Raw genomic sequence first — 14218 nt, forward strand, 5'->3', positions numbered from 1 at the left:
AGGACACTTTGTTTTTATATTACGAGCGGACAAAGGGGGTACTCCTTCAGAGAACGGCATGGTGGAGCAGAAAGAACCGAATGGTGATTGAGATGGCTTGGACAATGTTGAAACATCAGAGTCTTAGTTTGGACAGAGCCAGTTGCTACTGCTGTTTATATTCTAATCGGTTCCCTACAACTGCTTTTTCGGGGAAGACCCCCTTTTTGGGCCTACCAGGGAAGAAAACCCACGGTTTCTCACTCTCAGGTTTTTGGGTCAGATGCATTTGTTCATGTACCTGATGGTGATAGGGGGAAGTTGGACGCTAAGTCCAAGCGTCATATTTTGGTTGGTTATAGCTCAGAATCCAAAGGTTATTGACTCTACAATCTTGCTAGCTCGAAGATCATCGTTAGTAGTAGAGATGTGGTGGTTCATGAGACTTCATCTTCCGTTTTGCAAAGGGGGCTTCTTCATCTTCAGGGGCTGATTCGACTCGGCCTCTCCTTGGTTCTTCGCTTGATCCTCCTTTTCCTCTTCCTCGACTTGATCCGGCACGTCCTCGAGCACCTCAGGTGGAGGAACCATTTGACATTGATCAGGAGGAGGAAATTTTGTTAGATGCTCCACAACAGGCTTCATCTCAGGATCAGGGTTTGACTTCTGAGGGGAAATCGGATTGTGAATGGCCTTACTTCTATTGAATCACTAGTAGATGATGATGATATGTTTTCAGTGACCTTGAATAGTCTTGGCAAGAAATACAACCAATTTTCGACCTCCGTTGGAGTTTGAGATGTTTTTTTATATTTTTAGGAACTAATTGCTCTTCTCACCTGTGAGGAGATGAATATTGGGGAGGTTCATCCTCTAGAAATTCAAATGAGTATCACCTGTGAGGAGATGAATATTGGGGAGGTTCATCCTCTAGAAATTCAAATGAGTAGGCCTTCTACTCAGATACAAGTAGAGACACAAGGAGATTATCATCTAGAGGCCGCGGTGGAGGCCGTTTTGGAAACAGAAATCATACAGGAATCAAATGTATAAATAGGTGGAAGAGGCCATTCTAGAGATAGGGGGAACCAGAGAGGCCGAGGTGGTTGGCAAAGAAATCAGAGTACAAATAGCATAGGGTGCTATTACTATGGCAAACCAAGGCACATGGCAAAGGACTGCTATAAAAAGCAGAATGATGTCAAAAGTGGCAACTATGCATCATTAAGTAAACATGGTGGTGATGACGTAAGTGAGCAGTTGTTTATGATGTAGCACATGCTCAGCTCCACGACATGAGACGTGTTAGGATCAAGAGATGTTTAGTATGTGGATTCTAGTATCTCTAACCACATGACCAGTCATGATGAGTGGTTTAGAGATATTTTGAAAATGGAAAAACCACGTTATGTAGAAACATGTGATGATATTGCGCATCCCATTGCGCATGTTGGTAAAGTACCATTGTCTATGTAGGATGGTAAAATGAAGTACTTGGCAAATGTGTTTCATGTTCCAAACATTACGAAGAACTTGATTTTTGTTGGACAGATGGTTGAGCAGGGTTTGCAAGTGAGGTTCAATCCTTAAGGGTGTCTTGTGGAAGACTTCAAAATCAATGCCGCTTGGTTGTAAGGGTAAACTCGCTTCTTCCTGCGCATCCTTATGCCCTTTGTCCTACCCCCTCCCCCTCCATCGCATCTTCTCTCCTTCTTCGGCCTTGTGCAGACTCCCCTCCCCCTCGCCCCCTCCTTTGCCTATGCCAGTCCCTCCTCCTCTTTCTCCTATGCCAGCCTCCCCCTACTTCCCTGCTCAATGTGAAGCCCTCCCTTCTGTCAGAATATGCAGCGGAAATGATAACCAAACTTGGGTTGACAAGAGCAAGTAGAATGTAGAAAATAGACAGCACAAGAAACACAGAGAGATAGGTGTGTAAACTCTTCTCTATACACAAGATCCCGCAAATAACTGAATGAGAAAGTGGTGGGGGACATGGGGCCTATTTATATGTCCCATGCAAGCAGTCGGCCTGCTCTAGAGGATCTCCACGACTGCATAAAGCAGTCGGCCAGCAGCAAATGCCTCCACGACTGCATGAAGCAGTCGGCCAGCCACACGACTGCTGAATGGGCAGTCGGCCAGCCACCAGAGACTTCTGCCAACATCTGGCATCCCTCCGAACCACGGAAAAATGGGGAAAAATACGGGGAGTGAGGAAAAATGATAAAACACCTTATAAGGGCGAGCACACCCACAACAAAGGCCCTGGTGTATAAAAATAGACAGGAGATGACTTCTAACACCCCCTCTCAACTCTTGGCTGTGAAATCAACCCAAGGGAGCTTGAGTGCCGCCTGAGCGTAGCCTGAGGTAGAGACTTCGTGAAGAGGTCCGCCGCATTGTCCTCTGTTGAACAATAAAGTAGCAAGATGTCACCAGCCAAGATCTTCTCACGTACAAAGTGATACTGTATCTCTATGTGCTTGGTCCGAAAATGGAAGACCGGGTTCCGAGCAATAGCTATACAACTCTGGTAATCGCACTGGATGACTGTGGGCTCCTTCTGTGGAAACCCAATCTCGCCTAGCAGCCTCCGCAGCCACACAACCTCACAAGTAGCACCACAAGCAGCCCGGTACTCTGCCTCTGTCGAAGAAAGGGCAATAGTTGGCTGCCTCTTGTTGCTCCAAGAAACTGCTCCTGAGTCGAGGGTAAAACCGTATCCTGAAGTAGATCTCCTCGTGTCTGGATCTCCTCCCCAATCTGAGTCACTCCAACCTTGGAGCCTGACTCCATCCCCTCCTGTGTAAAAGAGTCCTAGATCCTTCGTACTCTGCAGATACCGCAAGATCCGCAATCCTGCGTCCCAATGAGACTTCAATGGCGTCTGCATGAAAGAGCTCAACAGCCCCACGGAGAAGCTCAAGTCCAATCTGGTGTTCAGCAACCAACCAACTTCTGGTACTGCGAGGCATCAACTGGCTCACAAGGATCAGTAACGGTTAACTTTGTGTTCGGGTCCATCGGCGAAGTAATAGGCTTGCAGTTCTCCATCCCAAAGGCCTCAAGCAACTCATGAACATACCGCTGCTGAGAGACAAAAAACCCCCTCTGGGTCTGCCAGATCTCCAATCCCAAAAAGAAGTGGAGTAAGCCTAAGTCGGTCATCTCAAACTCCTTTGACAAGGCAGCCTTCGTCACTCCAATGTGCTCCACATGACCGCTAGTGAGAATGAGATCATCCACATAAAGGATGATAATCGTGACCATGCCGCGTTCCCGAAAGAGATACAGGTTCGGATCTGCAACCGATCTCTGAAATCCAGTCCGAACAAAGAAGGAATCAATCTTCTAATTCCAAGCCCGGGGAGCCTGCTTAAGACCATACAAGGCCTTACGTAACCTGTAAACCATCCCTTCAGATCTTGGAACAATAATGCCGGGAGGCTGCTCAACGTACACCTCCTCCTGCAGGTCACCATTAAGGAACGCAGATTTTACATCCATTTGATACACGGGCCACCTCTGAGAAGAAGCAAGGGCAAGAATGGTCCGAATCGTGGACATCCGTGTTGTCGGTGCAAAGGTATCCTCGTAGTCGATGCCTGGCCGCTGAGCATAACCTTTAGCCACAAGTCTGGCTTTGTGTTTGTCCACTGACCCATCAGACGCATATTTGGTCTTAAAGATCCATTTGACACCAATGACTGACCGCTTCGACAGCCTCGGTACCAACTCCCAAGTGTTGTTCTTCTTGATGGCATCAAGTTCCACCTGCATGGCTTTCCTCCAAGTATCCTGTGAGAATGAAAGGGCTTCCTTAACGGAAGTGGGCTCCTTGTCCTGCATAATACGAGACATCAAAGCATAGTTCGCCTGAAGAAGCTCCGCTGTATTGCTTTTATCTCGGACTCTGTGTGATCTTCGAGGGCCGTCCTCTTAACAGATCGTGGAGCCTCTTGTGGTCGCGGGGGCTCTACTCCAGTTGCGGGCTCAACCTCCTGTACTGACTGAGGTTGATCAACTGGAATGATGGTCTGGGAATCATCATCAGACTCCTCTGGATCTCCAAGAAGTGGCGGCTCCTCGACAGTGGATACTGGAACATGCTCCTCAAAGACCACATCCCGGCTGACAACAATCTCGTTCCTGTCTGGATCATACAATCTGTATCCCTTGGAAAGAGAATTATACCCCACAAATACAAGCTTGCGGGACTTGGAGTCAAGCTTCCCCCTCTGCTTCTTCGGAATATGTACATACGCGTCACTCCCAAAGACACGGAAGTGCGAGACATCAGGTTTCCTGCCAAAGTATGCCTCAAATGGAGTCATATGGGGTACTGAAGTTGTCGGAGATCGGTTGAGGGTATGGACAGCCGTTGCCACAGCCTCTCCCCAAAGTGGACGAGGAAGATCACGATGCTCCAGCATGGTCCTCGACATCTCCACCACAGTCCTGTTCTTGCGTTCGACAACTCCATTCTTCGAAGGCGATCCTGTATTGGCTAGTTCCCTTTTGATGCCATGATCTGCACAAAATCTGAGAAATACAGTCGAGGAGAATTCACCTCCTTTATCAGCCCTGAGAGTCTTGACCTGAAATCCAGACTCTTTCTCCACCATCACATGCCAATCCTTGAACCGAGCAAAAGCTTGGTCCTTTTGGGAAAGAAAGTAGACCCACGTGAATCTGGTACAATCATCAACAAGCAGCATAAAGTAGAGAGATTCTCCCAAAGATGGTGTCTGCTGAGGTCCACACAAATCAGTGTGAATCAACTCCAATGGTTTCGAAGCCCGCCTGGAAGCTTGCTTCGGAAAGGATTCCCTGTGCTACTTACCATGTATGCAAGAACTACAACGCCCTTGTCTACTGCCAACATCTGGCAAGCCAACCACCATCTGGTCTCGGAAAGCTCGCCTCAATGCATTCACATTTAAGTGGCCAAAACGAAAGTGCCACAAATCTCCAACCTGAGAACCTGTCAACGAGGAGAGTGCAGAGAGCTTGTAGATACCATTCTCCACACCGCCTTCCCAAACAACCTGGCCAGTCTCACGGTCTCGAGAGCAACTGAATGCTCCTCAAATTCCACCCGAAAGCCAGTCTTGCATACTTCATGCACTGACAGTAGATGAAAACCCAGAGCAGGGACATAAAGAACACGGGAAGCATGCTTGCCCCCCTTGCTGTCGAGAATAATCTCCATCCGGCCCTCACTATGTATCGGAATAGTGGAGTTGTCGCCAATAAAGATGCTACCTGACTGCCGTTTCAGACTCAAAAAGAAGTCACAGGATGGAGTCATGTGCCTGGAAGCACCACTGTCAAGAATCCATTCCTGGGTATCCTTCGCGGTGAAGCCAAGTGCCTCCTCGCTCGAAGATGATGAAGCGTCGGAGTCCATCATCTCTAAGGGCACAAATGCCGGAGTCTTTGCAGCTGAGGGCTGAGGAATCAGCACTCTTCTCTGTCCGCTTAGGGCACTTCCTCCAATAGTGGCCTTTCTCGCCACAATCATTGCAGAATCTTTCGGCCTTCAGCTTCTCTCGTTCTGAGTCAGGCTTCTTCTCAGAAGACTTCTCCGGTGAAGCCTTCCCTTTGCCCTTGTTATTCCGGCCTTTCGACCGTTGGCCAGTTAAGGCCTCTGAACCGCCGCTGTGAGGAGGGTTCGTGAAACGTTCCTCCTGGTCCAAGACCATTGGCACAAGCTCCTCCCAGGTAATGGTGCTGAGCCTGCCACTCGTAATCAATGAGAAATAGAAAGCAGAATACTGAGCAAGCAAGTGGGACAGCAAAGTGATGGCCATGTCTTCAGATGATCTCTCTTTCCCAGCTTGTAGGACTTCCTGCTGAAGGGCCTGTAGCTTGTTAATGTGTTTCCGCATCGTCAAGGACTTTGCAGGGTTCATAACCCCCATCTGCACTTCCAAAGAGAAGCCAAGTGCTCCCATATGCCTCTCGCTAGCGTCATGTGCTTTACATGATTGATCACTTGTGGTGTGCAGTTGAGGAAAATAAATGACCAGACCCTAGCGTTGACACGATCCCACATGTGTGCCTGTGCCTCTCGGTCCTTCCTCATCGACAGTAACTCCCCTTCCTCTGCTTCCGGCCGTGGAACCCCGATGATGATGAAATCAGCAAGGTCATATGACTCCAGCACAGACTCCATCATGACCTTCCAGATGCCGTAATTGGACCCGTCCAACTGACGGTCCACTGGGAACGTGGGGAGAGTCGGAATCTTCATGTGCTTCTCATCCATCTCTAGTAAATCTGCCATCGCGGGGAGTAAACTGAAAGGGTGGGTGGGTGGGAAAAAAAAATCTCTAAAACCTGCAAGTGGCTGTCCAGCACCTTAGCCTGCCTTTCTCTTGCACCTTCTCTTCCCAAACAGTCCAAAACAGTCCACCAATCAGCAACCTAACGATCCCCCTCTTGCTCAGAAAACTCCCAAGATCTATCACGAGCCTAGGGCTCTGATACCATGTCAGAATATGCAATGGAAATGATAACCAAACTTGGGTTGACAAGAGCAAGTAGAATGCAGAAAATAGACAGCACAAGAAACACAGAGAGATAGGTGTGTAAACTCTTCTCTATACACAAGATCCCGCAAATAACTGAATGAGAATGTGGTGGGGGACATGGGGCCTATTTATATGCCCCATGCAAGTAGTCGGCCTGCTCTAGAGGATCTCCACGACTGCATAAAGCAGTCGGCCAGCAGCAAATGCCTCCACGACTGCATGAAGCAGTCGGCCAGCAGAGAAAACTCCACGACAGCTGAATGGGCAGTCGGCCAGCCACACGACTGCTGAATGGGCAGTCGGCCAGCCACTAGAGACTTCTGCCAACATCTGGCATCCCTCCACACCACGGAAAAATGGGGAAAAATACGGGGAGTGAGGAAAAATGATAAAACACCTTATAAGGGCGGGCACACCCACAACAAAGGCCCTGGTGTATAAAAATAGACAGGAGATGACTTCTAACACCTTCCTCCGCCTCTCGCCAGTCCCTCTTCCCCTATTGTCTCTCCTCTTGGCCGCTAGCCCTCTCGCTTCCCGTCTCGTTGTCCGCGTGCTCCCTCCCTCCCTCCCTCCCACCCTCCCTCCCTTCTCTCTTTCGCCTCTGCCTCTCTCTGCCATATAGTTGTAGCTCCCTAGCCTACTCTGGTAGCCCATCTGGCTATGTGTCCTTGCCTCGCCCCTCCTTATGCTCTCTTGTCTTTCTGGTGAGGTGCTTATAGATCTCTGGTTTTTTCTCTATCTGCAATGAGTTTCAGCATCTTCTGGTCTTGAACCATCAAGAGGACTCCATGGAAGCCGCTCCATCATCCCCAACTTAGGCTGTCGTCCCTTGTCTATCCTTTTTTGAAGAAGATCTCCAGCTCCCCGCTTACGACTGTCACTTCTTTGGAGGCCTCCACCCTGGTATGCAAGATTGTGGGTAGCCACAGACAGTTCAGGGATCTGTTGTAGATAAGTCTTCTCGGTTCGCTTGGAGAGATCGTTGACATTCATCCCTTAGGGTGTGGCTACTATCAAGTTGAGTTTGATTCGCATGCAACTTTGGACAGAGTCATGCAACTAAACCTCATCATGTTGGGTACGGACTAGGCCTTCTTTTCCAGGTCTCAGGAAGGAATACCTTTCTATCCTTGTGGTGATAGGTGGTGTTGTCAAAAGAGTGATGGAGTTCCCTCCCATTGTCGCTTTGGTTCTTCCACGGATGGTTGGGATTCCATCCCTTCGTATTTGTATTGCCTCCCCGGAGAAATTTGTGGCGATGGCTCTCCCATGAGGGGGATCTGTAAAAACAATGGATCCATCCTAGCCTCGTAACCTACACGGACACCCTCTCTCTGCCTGTGTGGGCCTGCAATCACGAAGAACTCTCCAGTGGCCCTATCTCCCGCCTGCGTTCAAAAAGAGGCTCTTGCATGATATCTATACTCCATCCGCCATTCCTTGATGGATCTGAGTTCTGTACATGCGGCGACCAGCTAGCTCTCAATCCACAGGCTATCTGGTGCACTCACTTGAAGCCGTTGTAAAAAAGCAAGACCCCTATGAATGCTCCTCTCCTCCGCTTGGAAGCCATTCAATCTGCTTTGCACTGCCACTTGTAATAGACTGCTAATCTCTCCAAGGCCTGCATCCAAGGTGCCTACAACTGCTCTTGAGTGAAAACTCTAGCCTTTCCCAAACCCCCTCTATCCTACTGCAAATCATAGGGTTCTGGATGGGGTGCTCAAATGTATGTCCTCCCTCCAAGAGTCATCCAAGGAGAGAATAACAGGTGCATGATCGGAGAAAGTAGCGCTAGCCAAAATACCAAGCATGCCACCACGACCACAAGCCCAGTCGTCTACATAAGACCGATCTAATCTAGATAGGTTAGGGCATGTACTCCTCCTGTCAGAGATTTGGAAAAACACAGACTCCTGAGACTACGTCCAAACTCTAGAAGATGCCAAGGGTCCTGCCCTTGAGAGCTAAAATCAACTCCTCCTAAGCCAAGTACTCTGTACCTCATACTGTAGCCATGCCACCACCGAGGCTATCCTCCACTGACTCTAGCATGTTAAAATCTCCACACTCACTTGCACCGAAAATCCACCTGCGGCATACCTGTACTCCAAAAGGTGGCTCTGCCTACTGCAGCGTTCGGCGCATATACATTTAGAAAGGGTCCTCTCCAATCCTAACCACTAAACACGACCAACAACAATGGTGCCTAAGTCGATCACTGCCAGCAACAGCTGCTCATCACTAGCGGAAATGGATACTCCACCCTACGTCCGAGAGGGGCCAAAAGAGTGGAACTAGAAGGTGTGACTCCTGCCATGCAAGATCTTCCCGCAGTGGCAAGTACGTCCCTCTGAAAGATGGTGCTCCTAAATGAAGAGAATATCAATGGTTCCACCAACTGCTGCTCTATGGAGCTCCTCTGTAAGGACACGGCGCCTCTAAAAGCATTGTGGGCCCCCCAGACCCTGGATGTTCCATGAAACAATCCGCATAGCTAAGATCGGTGGACAGCGGAACTATCTGAGCTGCCCTCCACTCGAAGGTTTCGATGGAGAGCAATCACTGTCGGTCGTGGGGTAAAACCACACCAAACGGCCACGAATCTTGGCATCCATGTGTAGGCATTCTGTTCAAGCCCTAGAGTATGCATACTCTAGACTCCACCTGTCATAGTGCAAGTATTTGTTGGAGCGGGAAGTGGTATTGTCACTAAAACATGAAGAAATAAAAAAATAAGCACCTCCAGGTTGGAAGACACCATCTCCCATACCTGGTCCCAAAGGCCCGAGCCACCCAACTCCATCTGAGCCAAATGCCAGAGGTGGGTCAGCACATCAGTTATACGCAGGTCGTGCAGATGATGCGAGAGTTCTATGGCCTGCCCCTAAATAGCAGTGGACACTGACTCCATGCAAGGCCATTGGATGTTATACATTCGGATGTATGGAGACCGACCAAGATTGTAACAATTGTAGGTTGTAGGTATTATGTTACATTCATTGATGATCACACTAGAAAAGTGTGGGTTTATTTCATGAGGAGAAAAGTGAGATGTTTGCTCACTTCTAGAGATTTAAAGCCTTGGTTGAGAAGGAAAAAGGCATGTAAATAAAATGCCTAAGATCGATGGTGGGGGAGAGTATTTCTCCAATGTGTTCAGTGATTTCTTGAGAAAGCAGGAAATGAAGAGATAGTTCACATGCAGGTATACTCTGCAATAGAATAGTGTTGCAGGAAGGAAAAATAGGCACATTGCAAAAGTGGCACGCGTCTTGATGTTTGAAAAGAATATGCCAGATTATTTTTGTGCAAAAGCAGTTGCAACTGTTGTTTACATTATGAATATGCTCTCCAGTTGTTTATGGTACGACTCCTGAACAAAAGTTTACAGGCATAAAATCAAATGTGTGTCACTTGAAAGTGTTTGGGAGTATTGCATATGTGCATGTTCCCAATGAAGTGAGAACAAAGTGATGCAAAGGTAGAGAAATGTATCTTCAATGGTTATGCTTTGGAGTAGAAATGTTATTATCCTATAGGTACACATGTATCACGCAAATGGAAGGAAAAGGTAGACCAACCTTTTGTGCCTGATCTGTCAGCAGGTCACTCATACGTGGATGGTGATTCTTATGGCTCTGAGTAGAGCCTTGACGAGGAGCTTGGCATTTCGTCAGTGGTTACTCTTAGTGCAAGGGGAACCAGGGTTGTTTTTGTTAGAATATGCAGCGAAAATGATAACCAAACTTGGGTAGACAAGAGCAAGTAGACTGCAGAAAATAAACAGCACAGGAAACACAGAGAGATAGGTGTGTAAACTCTTCTCTATACACAAGATCCCGAGAAAATTGAATGAGGAAGTGGTGGGGGCAAGGGGCCTATATATACATCTCTGGAAGAGCAGTCGGCCAGCATATGAAGTGCCCACGACTGCTGAAAATGGTCCCACGACTGCATAAATGCAGTCGGCCAGCAGATGAATGCCCATGACTGAGAAACTCCAGTCGGCCAGCAGCCCAGTAGCCCACGACTGATAAACATGCAGTCGGCCAGCACTGGAGTGCTCCTGGCATCCTCTGGCAACCCTCCCCACCACTAGGAAAAATGGAAAAAAATAGGGAAAAATATGGGGAGTGTCTCACGTGCACACCTGCTATCACATGTCCATTCTACTCAGTTAGCTTCTTTTTGACGGGCTCTGTGTGAGCCCTTGTTAGGCACAAATGCTGGCGATGAAATTGGATCTGGAGTCTGGTTGGTGTACGTAGCAGCAGAAAAGATGGTTGTCTTGCCAACTACTTCGGGCGTAGGAATGCTTTCTAAGGGAGGAGGGGATCATACTTCTTTCTCTCCTCGTTTTTCTCCTGCGCTTTCTTTCACATCTCCACTTTCTCACCTACATCTAGGAGATGAGCATATTTTTAAAACATTAATTTTTGTACATTTCAAAACAAATCTCCAAACTCCACAAACTTTGGAAAAATTCCTTGTGACTAAACTTGACTATCCTCTAGCATTCTTATGGCGTCCTTCGTTGAGAACCTGAGCCACTTGCTAGTTTTCAGGTCAATTTTCAACAATGGTGCTGCAACTGTCTTCCTGGTGTGCTATGACAGTTTTTCGTAGCATGCTCACAACAAATTCTCAGTTAAAAAGGCAAAAAACAAGATTATGTGGTTATCTCTTGAGCTGTGCTTTTTAACATCAGGCCACTCGATTATCTGCATGCGTGATAACAGCCACTAACTCAGTAAAGTCATAAAAAAGAATTGCAATGATATATACTAGAATACTATATGTTAGTAGTTCTCATATTTGTAAGAAATTTTATCTAGTAAATCTATTATACTATTTCATGCCTGTTAAATTTGTAATTGTCAAATTGTAATTTACATTCTTATCCTTTTCTTTTAAGAATTAATTAGTATAGATGCCATGATTCTAACCTTGGGCTAGAGCCCACTGCTGACCTTAAGGTGGATGCTAGATTATTCACTTTAATATATATTTTAATATTCCGTGCCCTCTAATATAGTTGTTTTTTGTCGTTGCAGTGCCTCTGAAAGGGTTAAGTCAATGGGGCAGATGCTGTCGATTGCCAGAGAGCAACTGTATGATTGCTCCGGCATAACCAAAAAACTGAGGGCTATGCTGCAGTTATCAGAAGAACAGGCACGCATGCTCAAGAAACAAAGCACATTTTTGAGTCAGCTTGCAGCGAAGACACTTCCCAAAGGCATACACTGTTTGTCCATGCGGCTTACCATAGAATATTACAGGCTGCCTGAGCATGAAAGAGGATTTCCTGGTCAGGACAATCTTGAAGATACTAGCCTCTTTCACTATGCGTTGTTCTCAGATAACGTCCTAGCAGCTTCAGTAGTTGTCAACTCAACAATTCATAATGCAAAGGTGAGAATCTCAGACTGAAGACATTGCAGGCATATGCATTAGTCCATAACATGGTGATGGGAAAGCAATTTTGTCATATCTTTCATTCCATAGTCTCATGTTGGTGTGTCTTCGGATTCACTATGCCTGTGAATTCCACAATCTCAATTGAGTTGTCTCACCCATGCTGCTGTTCTCAAGCAGGAGCCCAGGAAACATGTTTTTCATGTCGTCACCGACAAGTTAAACTATGTGGCTATGAGGATGTGGTTCCTGGCAAATCCACCTGGCAATGCAACTATTGATGTCCAGAATATTGATGACTTCACATGGTTGAACTCTTCCTACTGCCCTGTGTTAAGGCAGCTCGAATCTGCAGCAATGAAGGAGTATTACTTCAAAGCAGATCGCCCAACAACACTAGCTGCTGGATCCTCCAATCTGAAGTACCGGAATCCAAAATATCTCTCAATGTTGAATCATCTCCGCTTCTACCTTCCCGAGGTCTATCCAAAGCTGGATAAAATCCTCTTTCTGGATGATGACATCGTAGTGCAGAAGGATTTAACTCCTCTGTGGTCTGTGAACCTCCGTGGGAAAGTGAACGGTGCTGTAGAGACATGTGGGCACAGTTTTCACCGTTTTGACAAGTACCTCAATTTCTCAAATCCTCACATCAAGAGTCACTTCAATCCTCATGCTTGTGGCTGGGCCTATGGCATGAACATATTTGACCTACAACAATGGAAGAAAAGGGATATTACTGGCATCTACCACAAATGGCAAGACATGGTAAGCATTGCATGCTTATATCCAGCTAAGTTCAATTAAATTTTACACAAAGCATGCTTTCCTTTGAGGCCAAATACTGATTCACCTCTGCTGCTTTATCAGAATGAAGACAGGGTTCTGTGGAAGCTGGGGACCCTTCCCCCAGGTCTCATCACATTCTACAACTTGACCCACCCTCTGGAGAAGTCTTGGCATGTCTTGGGCTTAGGTTATAACCCAAGTGTTGATCGGGGTGAGATAGAAGGTGCTGCTGTGATACATTATAATGGGAACATGAAACCTTGGTTGGAGCTGGCTATGGCCAAGTATAAGAACTACTGGACACGGCATGTAAAATACGACCACTACTTCCTGCAACAATGTAATATCAATCAGTAATAGTGGTATTGCTTACACGGTACAATTTTCTGGGCTGAGCGGCAATGCAGTAAAGATACTTGGCTTTGCATACCATGACATTTTATGGGCATAGCAAGAAAGTCTCTATGCGTTTCCACAAGTAACGTATTTAGTTTTTGGTTTAGATTCTTTGTCCATGGCATTTCATGGCCTCCTAGGTCTTACAAGGCTAGTATAAACCTGTTTGTCATTCGTTTTGATCACTGTATTGGAAAGGCAAGGGCCTTATAGATAACAGGAATGGTTGGAATTCTGTAGGTCATGACAGTTGACTCTATGAAATTTACTTTCCAAAACAGGTATGTAGGTTATATTTTAAGATGCAGTGTTTAAAACGTTCTTCATTGTCTTCTTCCAAGACGTTACAGGTATCAATAAGGAGGCACATCTACCCCAGTAAAAGGAAAATTCTTAGAATATCGTTGATGTGGAGAAAGATGATTCGTTGATATACGCCCATATGGTGCTAAGAATATCGTTGATGTGGAGACGGATGATTCGTTGATGTTCAACACTTTACTGGCCCATATGTGCACTGTATATCCTCTAATTTGCACTTTCTTAAGAAAAAAGAAAGAAGGAAAGAGGCTTCTATAATCTATTTAAGTAACACAAAATCACACAAAGGGAGTTCTCAAGCCAAAAGGTGGGAAGATCTCAATCAATCAAGGGCACTATGTTGCCTTGTAAGAGTGGAGCGTTGGAGTGGAGGAGAAGAAAAATACCATGGTTGTACTGTCTCATAAAAGCCCCATGTAGGAGTGGAGGAGGAAGAAAATATCATGGTTCCACTCTCTCATAGATTAGGTGCATTTTGTATATGTGGCTCTTGAAGATCCTTGTATGCGGGCCCAAATTGCCTTGAAGTCCTCTGAACATTTTGTCTTCCATATATGCTATGTTGTGATACTAGCAATAATCTCCTACGTTGTCTCAACACAATGACAGTGGTGTGTTGCAATTGGCGGTTATCTTGAAGCAAACATCTTTGAGCTATGAGTCCCTACGGACAAGTAAAACAGGATTTGCTCATCTGTTCTCGAAAAGAAGCTTTGGGCCAACTACGCAATAACACCAAATGTAATATAGATAAGATTTTCCCACGAGTTCACCTA

At 46.5% G+C, this 14218-nt stretch overlaps 1 protein-coding gene across 1 annotated transcript in view; it reads left to right on the forward strand.

The window, feature by feature from the left end:
• The window catches only part of LOC147606746 (polygalacturonate 4-alpha-galacturonosyltransferase-like), a 37614-nt gene extending 24215 nt beyond the window's left edge, over positions 1-13399 (forward strand). The window contains exons 8-10 of the mRNA XM_086792285.1: positions 11576-11933; positions 12117-12704; positions 12807-13399. Coding sequence (XP_086648411.1) covers positions 11576-11933; positions 12117-12704; positions 12807-13082 — 1222 coding nt within the window. The 3' untranslated portion in view covers positions 13083-13399. The remainder of the gene's footprint in view (positions 1-11575; positions 11934-12116; positions 12705-12806) is intronic.
• The last annotated feature ends 819 nt before the right edge of the window (positions 13400-14218 follow it).

The sequence above is a fragment of the Cibotium barometz genome, chromosome 57 (assembly GCF_041138505.1).
Source record: "Cibotium barometz isolate CiBa-2024 chromosome 57, ASM4113850v1, whole genome shotgun sequence".
In the NCBI taxonomy this organism is placed as follows: domain Eukaryota; kingdom Viridiplantae; phylum Streptophyta; class Polypodiopsida; order Cyatheales; family Cibotiaceae; genus Cibotium; species Cibotium barometz.